At 43.8% G+C, this 20,121-nt stretch overlaps 1 protein-coding gene across 1 annotated transcript in view; it reads right to left on the reverse strand.

The window, feature by feature from the left end:
• tmem131l (transmembrane 131 like) overlaps positions 1-17,324 on the reverse strand; it is a 210,237-nt gene extending 192,913 nt beyond the window's left edge. Inside the window, exons 1-3 of the mRNA XM_068040695.1 lie at positions 17,025-17,324; positions 16,597-16,667; positions 6,730-6,773 (exon numbers count right to left, since the gene is read on the reverse strand). Of these exons, the coding sequence (XP_067896796.1) occupies positions 6,730-6,773; positions 16,597-16,667; positions 17,025-17,151 (242 nt within the window). The 5' untranslated portion in view covers positions 17,152-17,324. The remainder of the gene's footprint in view (positions 1-6,729; positions 6,774-16,596; positions 16,668-17,024) is intronic.
• Between the last annotated feature and the right edge of the window lie 2,797 nt (positions 17,325-20,121).

Raw genomic sequence — 20,121 nt, forward strand, 5'->3', positions numbered from 1 at the left:
GTGCAATAGTCCCAGGTCAAACAGAGAAATACATCACCCTTACTCTGTGGAATAAAGGACTGCAGGACTTCAGCAAAGAACAGAAAAGCACCCATAGTGTTACACATGACTAAAGAAAGACAATGCACAATGCACTGTAACACTTTTCAACACGAGTCACACAAATCTGTTGTTCACCGATCCATCATTGTTGTTCATTTACCCCACCCCATCACTTATTATATAATTTAGAAATGGTGTCAATGAATATTAGGAATAAGTTTTTAATTATGGAATTGAATAAATACAATGTTGCAAATAACTCACGCTATAACTCAAAGTTATGGCCCTGCACAAGTGCATTAAAATCTTAATTCCAAGTAATTTGGTGTACTTGCTCAGCTGCTTCCAGTCACATTTCACACTGATGCCAGTCAGCCAGTCTTCACTATCCCTGGCTGGTAGTACTGACATAGCTGCATGGCAAAAACTGGCCCAACTCTGCTGACATAAATGATGCGGCAACCCTCCACAAACACACAGGAAGTGGAGCCCAGTTGGAACACTGGGATTGGCCAGTTGAGAAGTGGAGAGAGAAATGAAGATAAAGCTCAGGCTCCTTCCATTGAGTCAGAGCTATGCAGAGGTCCACTCCTACATCCCACCACCCCCACCCCCCCCCCCCCCCCCCACTTGCCCACTCAAAGTGGCTCCACGTCACTTTTTTTTTTTAATTCATTCGTTCATGGGATGTGGGCCAGCATTTATTGCCCATCCCGAATTGCCCTCGAGAAGGTGGTGATGAGCTGCCTTCCTGAACTGCTGCAGTCGTTGGGGCGCAGGTACACCAACAGTGCTGTTAGGAAGGGAGTTCCAGGATTTTAACCCAACAGTGAAGGAACAGCAATATAGTTCCAAGTCAGGATGGTGTATGATTTGGAGGAGAACTTGCAGGTGGTGCTGCTCCCATGCATCTGCTGCCCTTGTCCTTCTAGGTGGCAGAGGTCAGGGTTTGGAAGGTGCTTCGAAGGAGCCTTGGTGAAGTTGCTGCAGTGCAACTTGTAGATGGTACACACTGCTACTACTGTACGGCGGTGGTGGAGGGAATGAATGTTGAAGGTTGTGGATGGGGTGCTAATCAAGCGGGTTGCTTTGTCCTCAATGGCGTCGAGTCTCCTGAGTATTGTTGGAGCTGCACTCATCCAGGCAAGTGGAGAGTATTCCATCACACTCCTGACGTGTGCCTTGTAGATGGACAGGCTTTGGGGAGTCAGGAGGTGAATTATTGGCTGCAGAATTCCCAGCCTCTGACCTGCTCCTGTAGCCACAGTATTTACGTGGCTATTCCAGTTCATTTTCTGGTCAATGGGAACCCCCAGGATGTGGATAGTGGGGATTCAGCATGGTAATGCCATTGAACATCAAGGGGAGATGGTTAGCTTGTCTCTTGTTTGAGATATCCGTTGACTGGCACTTGTGTGGTGCAAATGTTACTTGCCACTTATCAGCTCAAGATTGGATGTTGTCCAGGTCTTGCTGCATTTCTATACGAACTGCTTCAGTATCTGAGGAGTCATGAATGGTGCTGAACATTGTGCAATCAGCACACATCCCTACTTCTGACCTTATGATGGAGGGAAGGTCATTGATGAAGCAGCTAAAGATGGTTGGGGCTAGGACACTACCCTGAGGAACTCTTGCAGTGATGTCCTGGGACTGAGATGATTGACCTCCAGCAATCACAACCATCTTTCTTTGTGCTAGGTACAACTCCAACCAGCGGAGGGTTTTCCCCCAGATTCCCATTGATTCCAGTTTTGTTAGGGCTTCCTGATGCCATACTCAGTCAAATGCTGCCTTGATGTCAAGGACAGTCACTGTCACCTCACCTCTGGAGTTCAGCTCTTTTGTCCATGTTTGGACCAAGGCTGTAATGAGGTCAGGAGATGAATGGTCTTGGCAAAACCCAAACTGAGCTGGTTATTGCTGAGCAAGTGCTGCTTGATAGCACTGTCGACGACCCCTTCCATCACTTTGCTGATGACTGAGAGTAAACTGGTAGGGCGGTAATTGGCTGGATTGGATTTGTCCTGCTTTTTGTGCACAGGGCATACCTGGACAATTTTCCACATTGCCAGCTAGATGCCAGTGTTGTAGCTGTACTCGATCAGCTTGGCTAGGGGCGCAGCTAGTTCTGGAGCACAAGTCTTCTGACCAGGTGTATCCTAGGATGCTATGGGAAGCAAGGGAGGAAATTGCTGAGGCCCTGGCAGAGATTTTTGTATCATCGCAACCCACGGGTGAGGTACTGGAAGACTGGAGGATAGCTAATGTTGTGCCTTTATTTAAGAAGGGCAGCAGGGATAAGCCAGGGAACTACAGGCCGGTGAGCCTTACATCGTTGGTGGGAAAGTTATTGGAAGGGATTCTGAGAGACAGGATTTATATGCATTTGGAAAGGCAAGGTCTGATTAGGGATGGGTGGCATGGCTTTGTGCGTGGGAAATCATGTCTCATGAATTTGATTTGAGTTTTTTGAGGAGGTGACCAAGAGGATTGACGAGGGCAGGGTGGTGGACGTTGTCTACATGAACTTTAGCAAGGCCTTTTACAAGGTCCCGCATGGTAGGCTGGTCCGGAAGGTTCAAACACATGGGATCCAGGGTGAGCTAGCAAATTGGATACAAAATTGGCTTGGTGATAGGAGGCAGAGGGTGGTAGTGGAGGATTGTTTTTCAGATTGGAGGCCGGTGACCAGTGTATGCCACAGGGATCAGTGTTGGGCCCTCTGTTGTTTGTCATATATATTAATGACTTGGATGTGAATGTAGGGGGCATGATTAGCAAGTTTGCAGACGACGCCAAAATTGGTGGTATAGTGGACAGTGAAGAAGGTTGTCTAAGGTTACAACAGGATATAGATAAACTGGGAAAGTGGGCAAGGGATTGGCAAATGGAATTTAACGCAGACAAGTGCGAAGTGATGCATTTTGGGAAGTTAAACCAGGGCAGGACATATACAGTGAATGGCAAGGCCCTGGGGCGTGTTGTTGAGCAGAGAGACCTTGGGGTGCAAGTACATAGTTCCCTGAAAGTGGCAACACAGGTAGACAGGGTCGTGGAGAAGGCGTATGGCATGCTTGCCTTCATCGGCCAAGGCACTGAGTACAAGAATTGGGACGTCATGTTACAGTCGTACATAACATTGGTTAGGCCGCACTTGGAGTACTGTGTGCAGTTCTGGTCGCCGCACTACAGGAAAGATGTGATTAAGCTAGACAGGGTGCAGAAAAGATTCACAAGGATATTGCCTGGTTTGGAGGGCTTGAGTTATAAAGAGAGATTGGATAGGCTGGGTCTGTTTTCCCTGGAGCGAAGGAGGCGGAGAGGGGTCATGATAGAGGTATATAAAATTATGAGAGGCATAGATAGGGTAGACAGCCAGAGTCTGTTTCCCATGGTAGTGGTGACTAAAACTAGAGGGCATAGATTTAAAGTGAGAGGGAGGAAGTTTAAAGGGAATCAAAGGGGTAAATTTTTCACACAAAGAATAGTGGGTATCTGGAATGATCTGCCAGAGGAGGTGGAGGAGGCAGGAACAGTAGCAACATTTAAGAGGCATCTGGACAGGTACTTGAATGAGAAAGGCATAGAGGGTTATGGAATTAATGCAGGCAGGTGGGATTAGTATAAATAGGCATTATGGTCGGCATGGACGCGGTGGGCCGAAGGGCCTGTTTCTATGCTGTACGACTCTATGACTATTGCTGGAATGTTGTTAGGGCCCATAGCCTTTGCAGTATCCAGTACCTTCAGCTGTTCCTTGACATCACGTGGAGTGATTTGGAATGGCTGAAGACTGGCATCTGTGATGCTGGGGACCTCAGGAGGAGGCCGAAATGGATGCAAATATTTCACCTTTTCTTTTGCACTGATGTGCTGGGCTATCCCATCGTCGAGTATGGGAATATTTGTGGAGCCTCCTGGCAGTTGTTTAATTGTCCACCACCATTCATTACTGGATGTGACAGGACTGCAGAGCTTAGATCTAATCCATTGATTGTGGGATTATTTAGCCCTGTCTATTGCATGCTGGTTCCACTGTTTGGCATGCACGTAGTCCTGTGTTGCAGGTTCACCAGGCAGGCACCTCATTTTTAGGTATCCCTGGTGCTGCTCCTGGCATGCCCTCCTGCACTCTTCATTCAACTCCCTCATTGCAAGGGAAGCAGCAGCTTTATGCAGCAAATCACTTATTTTAGTTCTAGAAGCATATTGCACCTCATCTCAGAATTAACATTTTAAAGCAACATTATTTAACAACAAATTTAAAGCAAAAGCTTTTCTCTAATCAGGGCTATGGGGGCAATTTTAACTTAACCCATCCCACTGAGAAACTGATAGGATCGGATGCGACACTGGTTATCCTCTCCACTGAAGCCAGGATGCAATACCACTGATCCCTCGAGTTTCCCATCTGGCAAGTTAGGTTACAGTTACTGCCTGTATCTCAGAAATGTTTTCATTGCTGGAGGTTTATTTGATGGTGGGTCAGGAAGGTGACTGGCTGAAGCAACGTCAGTTGAGTCCAATACTGCACTGATTTTGATCAAAGGGAAACTCTACACAGGTTCTAGTGCAACACAGGCATAAAGACACAAGCACCTGAAATTTCCACAGTTTTCTTGATCCCTCACCAGAAGTTTGGCAAAAAAACAGCATACATGAGATTTTACATTTATTACGCAGGGTTTATGGAGACTGGGAGAACTCTACACAGATTCTACCTTAAGATTTTGATAAGTAGCTCAATCTATCTTGCTTTAGCAACTAGAAAACAAAATGATTAAAACCAAAGCTTTTGGATCTGCATCTGTAACTGGTCTGAATAAGTAATTGAAGCTGAAATCTCCATTATCGCAATTGAATATTCTGATAAATTAATTGGGGAGTTGGAAATAAACTAGCTATGCAAATAGGTGCAATTTGATTCTAGTGACCAGGTTGATTTACTGGAAATTTACAATCTTTACATCTACTGCATAAAGGCATGCAGGCTTCAGAAAAAAATGAAATCACAAAAGTTACTACTCCTAAATGTTATCCAACGACCTCTGCGATGAAGACCTGATCAGGTATGACCTGTTGCCCCACAGCCAAATAGCTTGCAGATCTAAGCTGACTTTAGAAAAACCACACACAAGCCCAAGGGAGAAAATTGGAAAAAGAAACGAAAAGGAAAAGAACAAGTTCAATTCTCCACACCACTGGATTTTGAAATCACAGCTGCATGGGGCAGAGGGGGAGGATGGTGGGGAAATCAGAGGGAATATGGTTATCAGGCAGTTCTTGCACATTCCCTGGCACTCTGCTTGCAGCAAGATTGAAACAAAGTTAGAGGCAAGTCACCTGTTCACTGGGCTATTAGACACCCTGAGTCCAGGAGAATAAATGGAGCAATTTATACCCTCAGCAACAAATAAAAATTACAAAAATAAGTGAATTAGCAAGAAATATTCACTGGTTCAGAATTAATTTCAATTTATCAAGCTGTCACTCGAGAAGCTTTGGTCCATTTATTGCTGGGGCCGCTGGCTTTGCAAACATTATTCATGTTTTAGTTTTAGATCATGATATGATGGTGAATATGCTTTGGCCTTCAACATAGCTATTCATTACTGCTTGGTGATTTTGTTTAGTCAACTTGGTTGGGTTAAAATCTGCAAAAGTTTGGAAAGATTTAATTCCTGCCTACACTACAGACTTTTAAGTCAGAAGGTTTAAAACTTTCAAGAAATTGAAACCAGTGCGCATGAAATCCCCAGACTGCTGGCATGCAAATAATTATGTAGCCAGAGCACTGAGGTAGACCTGACAAAAGACTACCAACCTGCTTAACCCTTAGAACCATATCCAGTTCAGAAATATAGAATCACTTGTTACGTGACTGAAAATTTTGTATTTTTTTGTCACATTAAAATGCCTCTTAAAAAAAAAAGATACCCTTGAAAGCTCTCCAGTGGTTCAGTCAATTTACCCATGAGGGGGGCTGGAATATGATTGCAAGTGGGTTATCTGTGGAGTCTGAGCCACCATAGCCAAAGCAATACCCTACGCAACATGGAACATAAGACTTCTAGAATGGATCATTGGATAGGGATCAGGAGGGATTTGATTTTTCTTGTTTTGATTTTCCTACCTATCCCCAATTCAGGATGCTAAGGGCAAAGTGTGCAGTTCCATAAGCATGTGGCTAAAGTAGTACAAATCAACAATGAAATTTAAATAAAAGCAAAATACTGCAGATGCTGGAAATCTGAAATAAAAATAAGAAATGCTGGAAATACTCAGCAGGTCTGGCAGCATCTGTGGAGAGAGAAGCAGAGTTAACATTTCAGGTCAGTGATCCTTCATCATCAGTCTGACGAAAGGTCGCTGACCTGAAACGTTAACTCTGCTGCTCTCTCCACAGATGCTGCCAGACCAGCTGAGTATTTCCAGCATTTCTTATTTTTATTACAACCATGAAACTTAGCAACTCCCCAACTCTACGGCTCACTGCCACACTAAAAAACCCATACGTTCTAAATTTTAACAAACAGCTCTTGGACCAAACTTTTTTATATAAATAAATAACTTTAATAAAAGATTTTAGTATGGCTTAGTATAGCAAACTGTACTTTAATTCTGATTTTACAGTGATTCGAGTTTCAACATGGAAATAAAATAAAACCATTTGATCAAATTTACCTTTGTTCCAGAGGCAGGTCATCTACACTCTGTTCAGAAGTAGTCTGCAACGCAAGAAAAAAAAAAATTGAATCATTTGAATGGCAGTACAAAATCACCATCTCCTTAAGTATAATGATCCTGAAGTACCCTGTAATGACACAGAAATTATTTTAAAAGTGAGGGCAGTGAGGTGTATGATGCTCAATCTTACAACTCTGTGGAAGAATACAAAAGAATACGAAAATGTCCTGATTTCTATTATAAGGGAAATGTAGCATTTGGACTAAGAATGAGTTTGTAAAGACCACTATTGTTCTAACATTATTTCCTTTTGAATCCAAGGAAAGTTTAACTATATTTAAATAGTTTAAGATGTGCACACAGTGATCAGGCAGCTTGGTGAATTGCTTGCTCAGACAGATAGCAGAAGTACGCTTAAGCTGCTTTTCTGCTAATGCTGCTGGTTTCCAAAGTGTGTCTCGCACAAAGCTTGTGGCAATTCCAAAATAAATTTGAGACTCACTAAGGCAAGTCACTACCACCTCTTTATTAAAAATAATCCAAAATACATCTATTAACAAAGTTGCTTTATAATAAACCCAAGGAGTAACTGCTCACTCCATCTTCAATAAGCCTATATATTCTGTCCATACCTCCCTTCGTATTGCTGCAAAGGACCCACTGAGGCACTCATCACCCCCTCTTTATAAGCATCAACCTCAACTGCCCCTTCGTGAGCTCTCAATGACCTTCCCAACAAGTGAGCCCACTAAAGACTAATCTTTCTAACCTCTTCCCCAATGTGAACCCTGTGGACTCTGCCAGCAGATCAGCTATCACCCTCCTTCTCTGCATTTCCTTCCAGAATGACCATTCACTTGTGAACAAGGCCCTTGCCACCCATGAATTTATTGTGAATGATTGCACTTAAATCATGGCCTTCAGAGACCTAACTCACAGGTGATGACACCTCCCCGCACCACTCCCATAATGAAGCCTCCCACCTGGCTATACCTTCCACCACTTGCCAAGCCCAGACGGCCACAGCAAAGTGCAGCACGTCACCAAGTCATACCTTGGTCAGACCCTTACCCCTCGAGCACCTTCTCCTTTGAGCAACTCATCTTTTTCCACACCTCCTTTAAAATCTTCTTTCTCTACTGCCCACCCAAATACTACAGCAGGTTTCTCATCAAGATATCTTCATCGCCCTCCTCCCCTAGCCTCTGCACCAAGCAACCTCTCATCCTGTGATTTCAACACATCTCAACTCATCACGTCCCCTCTCCGAGTTTACTGACCACCTTTCCTCCCAGAATCTCTCCCTCTATATACCCATATTCATGGCCATCCCCTCAATCTTGCCATCTTATATGGCCGCTCTATTCCCATTGTATCAATCACAGATAATGTAATCTCTGATCACTTCCTTGTATCGCTCTCCACCCATATACCTCTTTCCCCTCCCAACCCACTTCCTTCCTGTCCACCTCTGCAGAAAAAACCACTTCCTCCAAGCCACTTACAACTGCACTTTCAAATTCCCAAACGTCTTGCATTCGGCAGCTGACAATCTGCTCAATCACATCTTCACCTCCACTTTTGATGTTCTTGTCCCTAGCAAAACCATAATTCTCATCATGGTCATGCTCCCATCTCCACTCCACAAGTGCATGGGACACCGATATGAACGTTTATAGGAAGCAACTGGTTTAGCCACTCATCGTTAATCTAGTTGAGCCTCATCAAGTACTATCGGGTCCTAATCTCCACTGCCAGAACTGCCACTATTGCAGGATCATCCTGGAATGCAAAGATAACCCCAGACTTCTCCTCCCCACTATAAACCATCTTCTAAACCCCACCCCCAATCCTCCAAAAAATGCAAGCAGCTCATGAACTTGTCATGAAGACCATCCATTCAGCTGCGTCTGCCACTTCCCTCCCTTCTCCTAGCTCACCACGCCAAGGCTTCCCCCCCTCAACCCCACACCAACCTAGCCTTGAATTCACATCTATCACTAGTTTCTCTCCTATCTCTCATGTCCTTTCTGCGCTCAATTTGCATATGAGCCTCACTTCCTGTTCTTTCAACCCTATTCCTACCAAACTGTCCATCCAGCATGTTAACTAACATTGTTAACATTTTTTTATCCGCGGGTACTATCCCCCTTCCCTTCAAATTAGCTGTCATCAAAACACCCCCACAAAAACCCATACTTGACCCCACTGTCCTCATGAACTACCACCTCATCCTCGCCGAAGTCTTTCAACATGTTGTCGCCCCCAAATTCCATACCCATCTTTCCCACAGCTCTGTTTGAATCCCTCTAAACAGGTTTCTGTCTTGCCACAGCACTGAAATGGTTCTTATCGAAGTCACGAATTACATCCTATGTGACTAGCTGTGGTAACTATTGCTCCTCATCCTTCTCAGGCTGTCTGCAGCCTTTGTTAGTTGACCAAACTATCCTCCTCTAATACCTCTTCTCCGTCATGCAGTTGGATGGGAGTCATCCTCTGGTTCTATTTCTATCTATCTCATCATAGCCAGAAAATCTTCTGCAACAGTTTACCTTCCCGTTCCACTCCTGGACGTGCCCAAGGATCTATCCCCTTCTATTTCTCATTTATACTTTGCCCTCGGACTGTTAATTGTATATCAATTGTTTGATGATATGCAGGTGGAGGAAGTTAATTGGGATCTTGCTTGAAGCTCCTATAAACAGACACTTACAGAGACTGGTGGAGGGTTTGAGTGAGGAGCTACAGGTTTGTAAACCTTTTACTCTGTACAATACATGTGTAATGAGTAAAGATAGGCTCCAGCATTATCCTTCCATAACAAGCTTTCTGGAGTTTAACATGGACATCATCTGTAAACACAACGTCATATACGCTGACAACACTCAGTTCTACTTCATCACTAACTCTTTTGACACTTCACCGCCTCAGACTTGTCACACTGCTTGCCCAACATTGAATATTGGATGAGCAGAACTTCCTTCCAATTAAATATCGGAAAGTTTGAAGCCACCTTGCACCCTCCGTAAACCCGAGTTCTTCCAAAAATACATGAACAGGATGGGAATAGAGGGATGTGGTCCCCGGAAGTGCAGAAGGTTTTAGTTTAGGCAGGCATCAAGATCGGCGCAGGCTTGGAGGGCCGAATGGCCTGTTCCTGTGCTGTACTGTTCTTTGTTAAAACTCTGCTGCCCATATCCTAACTCACATCAAGTCCTGTTCACCAGCACCTGTGCACTTGTTGGACTATATTGGCACTTGGACTGGCAAAGTCTCAATTTTAAAATTCTCATCTTTGTTTTCAAATCTCTCCCCTTCCGCCTCTGGATCCTCCTCCAGCTCCTACAACGCTTCAAATCTCTGCGCCCCTCCAATTCTGGCCTCTTGCACATCCAATTTTCACCGCTCCACAACTGTAGGATGTGCCTTTGACTGCCCAGACCCTAAGCTCTGGAATTCCCTCCATAAACCTCTCCACCTCTCTCTTTAATATGCTCCTTCAGACCTACCTCTTTAACCAAATTTTTCATAATTTGACCTAGTATCTCATGTGGCTGAGTGACAAATTTTGCTTGGTAATGTACCTGTGAAGCACCTTGGGATGCTCTACTCCAGTAAAGGCGCTATATAAATGCAGTTGGTGTGGTTTAGTTAGCTTTAATACAAGGTCACCAACTTGGCTTCTGAAATCTGATTTGTCAATAAATATCCACTATTACTACAGTCAGTAGAGCATCCATACTGAAATACATCACAGAACATATCTATTAATGGGTGATGCTCACAGCAAGGTGCGGCATGTTAGCAGTGGAGACTGTCACAGAATGTAGTTGATCTCTGTACAGCAGCCATTTCTGAAGGGAAACAAGTAAACCTACCCTTCCCAATCATGGCTAATCAGGTCCACCTGAAGATGAGATTGTACATAATATAAAAGCAAAACACTGCAGATGCTGGAAATCTGAAATAAATACAAGAAATGCTGGAAATACTCAGCAGGTCTGGCAACATCTGTGGAGAGAGAAGGAGAGTTAATGTTTCAGGTCAGTGACCCTTCATCAGAACTGGCAAAGGTTAGAAATGTAATAGGTCTTAAGCAAATAAAGCAGCAGTGGGACAAGAGATAACAAAAGTGAAGGTGTTGATAGGACAGGGTCACAGAATAACTGACAAGAAGGTCATGGAGCAAAGGCAAACGGTATTAGAATTAGAATATTACAGCGCAGTACAGGCCCTTCGGCCCTCGATGTTGCGCCGACCTGTGAAACCATCTGACCTACACTATTCCATTTTCATCCATATGTCTATCCAATGACCACTTAAATGCCCTTAAAGTTGGCGAGTCTACTACTGTTGCAGGCAGGGCGTTCCACGCCCCTACTACTCTCTGGGTAAAGAAACTACCTCTGACATCTGTCCTATATCTATCACCCCTCAACTTAAAGCTATGTCCCCTCGTGTTTGCCATCACCATCCGAGGAAAAAGACTCTCACTATCTACCCTATCTAACCCTCTGATTATCTTATATGTCTCTATTAAGTCACCTCTCCTCCTCCTTCTCTCCAACGAAAACAACCTCAAGTCCCTCAGCCTTTCCTCGTAAGACCTTCCCTCCATACCAGGCAACATCCTAGTAAATCTCCTCTGCACCCTTTCCATAGCTTCCACATCCTTCCTGTAATGCGGTGACCAGAACTGCACGCAATACTCCAGGTGCGGTCTCACCAGAGTTTTGTACAGCTGCAGCATGACCTCGTGGCTCCGAAACTCGATCCCCCTACTAATAAAAGCTAACACACCATATGCCTTCTTAACAGCCCTATTAACCTGGGTAGCAACCTTCAGGGATTTATGCACCTCGACACCAAGATCTCTCTGTTCATCTACACTACCAAGAATCTTCCCATTAGCCCAGTACTCTGCATTCCTGTTACTCCTTCCAAAGTGAATCACCTCGCACTTTTCTGCATTAAACTCCATTTGCCATCTCTCAGCCCAGCTCTGCAGCCTATCTATTTCCCTCTGTACCCTACAACATCCTTCGGCACTATCCACAACTCCACCGACCTTCGTGTCATCTGCAAATTTACTAACCCACCCTTCTACACCCTCTTCCAGGTCATTTATAAAAATGACAAACAGCAGTGGCCCCAAAACAGATCCTTGCGGTACACTAGTAACTAAACTCCAGGATGAACATTTGCCATCAACCACCACCCTCTGTCTTCTTTCAGCTAGCCAATTTCTGATCCAAAGCTCTAAATCACCTTCAACCCCATACTTCGTTATTTTCTGCAATAGCCTACCATGGGGAACCTTATCAAACGCCTTACTGAAATCCATATACACCACATCCACTGCTTTACCCTCATCCACCTGGTTGGTCACCTTCTCGAAAAACTCAATAAGGTTTGTGAGGCACGACCTACCCTTCACAAAACCGTGCTGACTATCGCTAATGAACTTATTCTTTTCAAGATGATTATAAATCCAGTCTCTTATAACCTTTTCCAACATTTTACCCACAACCGAAGTAAGGCTCACAGGTCTATAATTACCAGGGCTGTCTCTACTCCCCTTCTTGAACAAGGGGACAACATTTGCTATCCTCCAGTCTTCCGGCACTATTCCTGTCGACAATGACGACATAAAGATCAAGGACAAAGGCTCTGCAATCTCCTCCCTAGCTTCCCAGAGAATCCTAGGATAAATCCCATCTGGCCCAGGGGACTTATCTATTTTCACACTTTCATGGTATATTAATGGTGTGTTGAAAGACAAAGCGTTAGTGCAGAGAGGGTGTTAATGGACGGAAAATTGAACAGCACTGGCCCAAAGCATAAACATGAAAAAAAACAGCGGGCAGGCACATGGTAAGAAAAATGAATAATGAAACAAACTAAAATAAAACAAAAGAAAAAAGAAAAACTGCAAATAAAGAGGGGGACCCGTCATGCTCTGAAATTACTGAACTCAATATTCAGTCCGGCAGGCTGTAGCGTGCCTAATCAGGAAATGAGATGCTGTTCCTCAAGCTTGCATTGATGTCCACTGGAACAGAAATGTGGGCATGAGAGCAGGGGGGTGGTGTTGAAATGGCAGGCAACCAGAAGCTCGGGGTCATGCTTTCGGACTGAGCAGACGTGTTCCGCAAAGTGGTCACCCAATCTGCTTTTGGTCTCCCCAATGTAGAGACCACATTGTGAACAGCACATACAGTATACTAAATTGAAAGTACAAGTAAATTGCTGCATCACCTGAAAGGAGTGTTTGGGGCCTTGGATAGTGAAGAGAGAGGAGATAAAAGGGCAGGTATTACACCTCCTGTGATTGCATGGGAAGGTGCCTTGGGAAGAGGATATGGGGGTCATGGAGGAATGGACCAGGGTGTCACGAATGGAACGATCCCTTCGGAATGCTGACAGGGGAAGGGAGGGGAAGATGCGTTTGGTAGTGGCATCACGCTGGGGATGGCGGAAGATGATCCTTTGGATATGGAGGCTGGTGGGGTGGAAAGTGAGGACAAGGGGAACCCTGTCGCGGTTCTGGGAGGGAGGGGAAGGGGTGAGGGCAGAGGTGCGGAAAATGAGCCAGACACGATTGAGGACCCTGTCAACCACAATGGGGGGTGGGGGTGGGGGGGGAATCCTCGGTTGAGGAAAAAGGAAGACATATCAGAAGCACTGTCGTGGAAGGTTGCACCATCAGAGCAGATGCGTCGGAGACGGAGAAACTGGGAGAATGAAATGGAGTCCTTACAGGAGGCAGGGTATGAAGAAGTGTAGTCAAGGTAGCTGTGGGAGTCAGTGGGCTTATAATGAATATTAGTAGACAGCTTATCCCCAGAGATGGACACAGAGAAGTCGAGATATGAGATTGTACATGTCTGTTTGGAGAAATCATCATAACCACCAAAAACCAAACAGCAACAAATGAGGACTGTTAGTCTTTTTAGCCCACGAATGCACATTTAACATATACCAGAGGTCAACGTAGTTGTCAGCCTGCAGCAATGACCTTCGATTTCCCCAAACCTGCCAACAGACCCAAAGACATTGCAAACTGATGTACAAAAAAATCCTATTTCCTTTGAAAGAGTTTTATGCAGGTCACACCTACAGGTTTGCATACATAAATTAGATCAAATTGATTATAATACAATACAAAATATAGTAGAAGCACAGTATGCACTCAGGTTTCAACTGAAGACATTCAAGGAAACCAATGGTTTGAAAGGTCACTTTTCAGCCTTCGTCTAATACATTTTACTTAATGTGCAAGAACATGCCATTAAAGAATGTTTTAAGAAAAGCGCAAACATGTGAAGGGATTTATTAAGACATAATGGCAATACACACAACACAACACTTGTAAATGACATCGTAGAAATTTTGCTGGCTTTTTCATTCCCTCTAAAAGGCTTGCTGGACATTTTTCCCACAAAGATAATGCCCAGAATTTTACACCCCCTCCCCACAGCAGCAGGCTAGGGGGGGGGGGTATAAAATTGAGTGGGAGACGGGGGGGAGGGTGCCATTCCAGTCGGCTTCCCGACCCACTGCAGTTTAACGAGCGGCGAGTAGCGGTCCGCCACCCCCAGGCCAATTAAGGCCCTTAAGTGGTCAATTAACTGCCACTTCAGGGCCTCCTATTGCAGCCGCTGGTATATTACCAGTGGCGGTTATAGTCATAAAGAGATACAGCACTGAAACAGGCCCTTCGGCCCACCGAGTCTGTGCTGACCAACAACCACCCATTTTTACTAATCCTACATTAATCCCATACTCCTTACCACCTACCTACACTAGGGGCAATTTACAATGGCCAATTTACCCATCAACCTGCAAGTCTTTGGCTGTGGGACGAAACTGGAGCACCTGGCAGAAACCCACGCGGTCACAGGGAGAACTTGCAAACTCCACACAAGCAGTACCGAGAACCGAACCCGGGTCGCTGGAGCTGTGAGGCTGCTGTGCTAACCACTGCACCACCCTATTGGGCAGCTCAGGGCCCCCAGCTGCGAACGTTTTACGAACGTAAAATTCCAGCCAATGAGATAGAACTTACTAGCAGAATAACAGTAAGTGTAATACACATGCCATTATTAGTGTGTAAATAACCTAGCAATTTGTGGCATGGAAGGGATACACCGTGAGCTGCAAATCACTGGATGATTTGAGCCGCTTTGTCTTCAGCCTCACGAAAACAAAAGCGTACACTCAAATTCTCTTTGCATTTAGATATTGCTGCATTTGTACATTTAAAAACAAAGCAGACTCACGGGAGAAAGTTAGGGCTAACACAGTGACTCAAAGATAATAAAAACAAGAAATGCTGGAACCACTCAGCAGGTCTGGCAGCATCTGTGGAAAGAGAAGCAGAGTTAACGTTTCGGGTCAGTGACCCTTCATCGGAACTGGACATCGGAACCTTTTAATGAGATTTATGTTTCTGCAATGCCATTCAACCTCTCCAGCCCAGAAAAGGGAACAAGTGAACAGTGAAGTCTCATTCCTACAGGTAGTACATTTTTCTTTGTTTATAAGATGTAATTTTTTCTTCAATTTCTGAACATCTTTTCTCTCTTTCTCAGCCCAATATTTCTTTCCCTCCCCATTTCTCTTTCTGTACCTAATTCACCCTATTTCCCTCTCTGTCATTCCCGCTTCATTCTCTATCCTTAAAAATCATTAGTTAAGGAAATAAACTCTTAATCCCATCGTTCACCCGTAGTTCCCGAGTGCTCCACTGAACCCGCTACCAACTCACACTTCCAGCAATTTGGAAAAAAAATCTAACAGGGCACCAGCAAATTTCAGACCACTATTGCTGTTGAGAAGTAGTTAGAAAACTTTCCAAAAACGAGAAGTTATCCATGTTCCAATCTGAGAAAGGGGTGACGAGTAAGGCAGCTCACAAAAAAGTATTCTGTGGGCCTTAGGCCACACCAAGTATGGCTGCCTATACATACAGGAAAAGGTTAAAAGCACTGCAACAAAATTTTATGTTCACTGCCAAGTAGGCGGAACCTTTACAGCTAATTTTGTTTATGAACTCAGACATAGTTACAAGTTTTGTTACTGGGTTAACTTCTTTTGTCCAACTCTTTAGATGAAGCTACTGCAATACCATCAGGAGCTACAAAGTCAACATGATCAAAGTTTACTTTTATATTAAAAAGATTTTTTAAACAAGTGAATAGAACATTTAAAGTGTAATCCATTCACAAAACCACAGCCCTTTATCAATTGCACAAACAAAAACTGGAATGCAAGCATCTAAAGATTTATACCAGAAATCAGATTAACCTCCAATTCAAATAGTGTTTGACACAAGTCACTGGAGTTTGTAATCATCGCCCCTGGATACTCCTGTTTGTAGTATGAAGCAAGGCATCAATCTGATTAACTTTCATAAGTTTTACAAACTGCAAATCAGCTAAGTGCAGAAATGCTAATGATCTGCATTCCTTAATTTAAAAATAACCTTCCTGTTAACAAGACAAAGAAACACAACTCATTGATACTAAAGCAGAACAAAGAATGTTAGTCGGTTTTTATTGATGAAAAACCGTACATTATTTAATTGATCGTTTAGTCAACTTGCTCATTCAATTACATATCTAAATATTCAATTAACTCTTACCATCAGCAAGATACAAATACAGAATTGAGGGGTTTTGTGAAGTGGTATAATACTTGGAGTTAGCTTGATCATACGTTAATAACATTTAAAATAATATCGAACCATTATGTACCACTGCATAAACTAGGAATACATTTTTAACACCCAACTGTAGGAATTCCCATTCCCCATAAATGTTATGAATATAACTCGAGACCTCATTTCAAATTTCTCACCTGAGTGGGAAGCAATACTTCTCCCTCCTCTGCCTGCCAAAGCTCCACTACGCTGGGAATTTCAGCAAATGCTATTCGGAGGAAGAGAAATACACATTTTTTTAAATGAAAGCGAAACAGCTTCGAGATAGGAACGAAAAAGCACTTTGGAATACACTGCAGGTTTTAAACAACAACAAAATAACTGTTATAACATAGACCGCGATATTTTATTAAAAGCTTTTTGAAACATTGAAAGATTACATTTTGAACCACGAGTGGGAACTTATAGCACGTTGCTCTCTGGATCACGAATGCCTCACCAGGAAAACACGTACATGGGTCATTCCACACCCTGCCAAGCTACAAGCTTTGCAAACATTTAAAATTGCGTCCATTTAAAAATACTGAGAACACAAACAGTGTTAAAAACAAAAGGATTCCCAAACCTTGTGCGGCAGACGTCCCTTGTCGAAAACTAGGTAAAACGAGCTGCAGGATGCCCAACAGTAACTTTATCCATTGAGCCCGGTGGCGACAGCAGCTCCGATCCGCTGGCACGCACAGCCCCACCATGCTGCTGAGTGCCCCTCACACTGAGTGCTCGGCTGTCAGTACCTCCGCCTCCGGGCTCTCGCGCTCCGGGATCCGCGCTACTCCTCCCGCGCGCTCCGGGTCCCTGTTTCCCGACTACAGACAGGCGCGCGCACAAACCCAGTCTGTCGGCCGCGTTGGGGGGGGCGGGGCGGCGCGGCGCTCTCGCTGTTGTGCACGGACGTCAATTTTTCTCATAAACTTGCAACGCCCCAAATCTGAAATAAAAACAAGAAATGCTGGAAGTACTCAGCAGGTCTGGCAGCATCTGTGGAAAGAGAAGCAGAGTTAACGTTGCGGGTCAGTGACCCTTCTTCGCCCCAAATCTGTTTTTTCACATTATCGAATGCATGCTTTTAGTCAACGGAGGGTGTTAGCGGGCTGGGATATTTTGTTATAGTTGGACTTGTATGATTGGGGGAATAAACTCGTTTTCCTCGTAGGATAGTGGGCGTGTGAACAGACCTCCAGGGGATAATTGATTCAGGGTCAGTTGACGTTATAAAAGGGAGTTGGATCCAAATTTGTTGAAAAGGGAAAAAGTTATAGTGATATGAAATAATTTTACAGGGAAGACTTAACATTGATTAAAGGGGTGGCGAACACAGAGAGTCTGATCACAATCTCAAAATTATTACAGCACAGAAGGAGGCCATTCGGTCCATTGTGTCTGCAGCAGCTCTCCGATTGAGCAATTCACTTAGTGTCATTCTTCCGCCTTCTCCACATAACCTTATACATTCTTCCTTTTCAAGTAACTATCTAATTCCCTTTTAAATGCCTTGATTGAACCTGCCTCCACTCTCAGCAGTGCATTCCAGATCCTAACCATCCACTGTGTGAAAAGGTTTCTCATGTCACCATTGTTTCTTTTGCCAATTATCTTAAATCTCTGCCCTCTCATTCTCAATCCTTTCATGAGTGGGAACAGTTTCTCCCTATCTACTCTGTCCAGACCCCTTTTGATTTTGAATACCTCTATCAAATCTCTCAGCCTTCTCCAAGGGAAACTCTCAACTTTTCCAATCTATGTTTATAAGTGGAGTTCCTCATCCCTGGAACCATTCTCGTGAATCTTTTCTGCACTCTTTCCAATGCCTTCACATCTTTCCTTAAATGCAGTGCCCAGAACTGGATGCAATATTCCAGCTGAGGCCTAGGAAACTGTATGCTTTATTGACTGCTCTCTCAACCTGTCCTGCCACATTCAATGGCATACACATATACACCCAGGTCCCTCTCTTCCTGCACTGCCTTTAGAGTTGTACCATTTATTTTATATTGTCTCTCCATGATCCTCCTACCAAAATTAATCGCTTCACATTTCTCCACATTGAACTTCATCTGCCACTTGCCTGCCCATTCCACCAGTTTGTCTATGTCCTTTTGAAGTTCTATACTATCCTCCTCACAGTTCACAATATTTCCAAGTTTCATATCATCTGCAAATTTTGAAATTGTGCCCTGTACACCAAGGTCTAAGTCATTAATATATATCAGGAACAGCAAGGGTCCCTGACCCCTGGAGAGCTCCACTTCAAATCTTCCTCCATCCTGAAAAACATCCATGTACCACTCTCTGTTTCCTGTCACACAGCCAATTCTATATCCATGTTGCTACTGTCCCTTTTATTCCACGAGCTACAACTTTGCTCACAAGTTTGCTGTGTGGCACTGTATCAAATGCTTTTTGAAAGATCATGTACACCGCATCAACAGCATTGCCCTCATCAACCCTCTCAGTTACCCCTTTAAAAAGCTCCAGCAAGTTAGTTAATCATGATTTTCCCTTAACAAATCCATGCTGGCTTTCCTTAATTAACCCACATTTGTCCAAGTGACTACTCATTTTGTCCTGAATTATAGTTTCTAAAAGTTTCCCCACCACCAAAGTTAAATTGATTGGCCTGTAGTTGATGGGCTTATCTTTATATCCTTGCCATTCTCCAGTTCTGGCACTACCCCTGAATCTTAGGAAGACTAGAAAATTATGGCCAGTACCTCCGCAATGTTCATTCTCACATCCCTAAGTATCCTTGGATGCATCTCATCTGGTCCTGGTGCTTTATCAACTTTATGTATAGACAGCCTATTTAATACTTCCTCCTCATCAATTTTAAATCCTTCTAGTGTATTAATTACCTCCTCTTTCACCATGGCCTGGGTAGCATCTTCTTCCTTGTTAAAGACAAATGCAAAGTATCCATTTAATGCATCAGCTATTCCCCCTGCCTCCATGCATAAATCCTCCTTTTGGTCCCTAATCGGCCCTATTCCACCTTTTACCACCCTTTTACTATTTATATGCCTATAGAAGACTTAGGGATTCCCTTTTATGTTAGCTGCCAGTCTCTTTTCATGCTCCATCTTTTCTTCTCTTATTTGCTTTCTCACCGTCTCTGAACCTTCTACGTTCAGCCTGGTTCTCCATTGTATTTTCTACCTGACATCTGTCATAAGGGCACTTTTTCTTCTTCATCTCCATTTCTATCTCTTTTGTCATTCAGGGAGCTCTGAATTTGTTTGCCCTACCTTTCCCCTTCGAGGGAGAAGGTATCCCATTGTTCAGCTACCATTTTTCCTGCCAACCTTTGATTCCAATTTATTCATCCCAGATCCATTCTTACCCAATTGAAGTTGACTTTTTCCCCAGTTAATTATTCTTACTCTAGATTATTCTTTGTCCATTCCCATAGCAAACCTAAACCTTATGATAAAATGATCACTGTCCCCCATATGTTGTCCTACTGACACTTGATGCACTTGGCCCACCTTATTCCCAGGTTTAGCAGTGCCTCCTTTCTCTGATAGAATAATCATGCATGGCTTGATGACCTGACTGACCCATCTTGCACCAGAAATTTTTTTATACGTCTTCCTCATTTGAGGGCATTTGCTGCACATTCTGCTAAAGTATTTACACAACTTCTTCAAGCTATTTTAAAAAATAAC

Source organism: Heterodontus francisci, chromosome 1 (assembly GCF_036365525.1).
Source record: "Heterodontus francisci isolate sHetFra1 chromosome 1, sHetFra1.hap1, whole genome shotgun sequence".
In the NCBI taxonomy this organism is placed as follows: Eukaryota; Metazoa; Chordata; class Chondrichthyes; order Heterodontiformes; family Heterodontidae; genus Heterodontus; species Heterodontus francisci.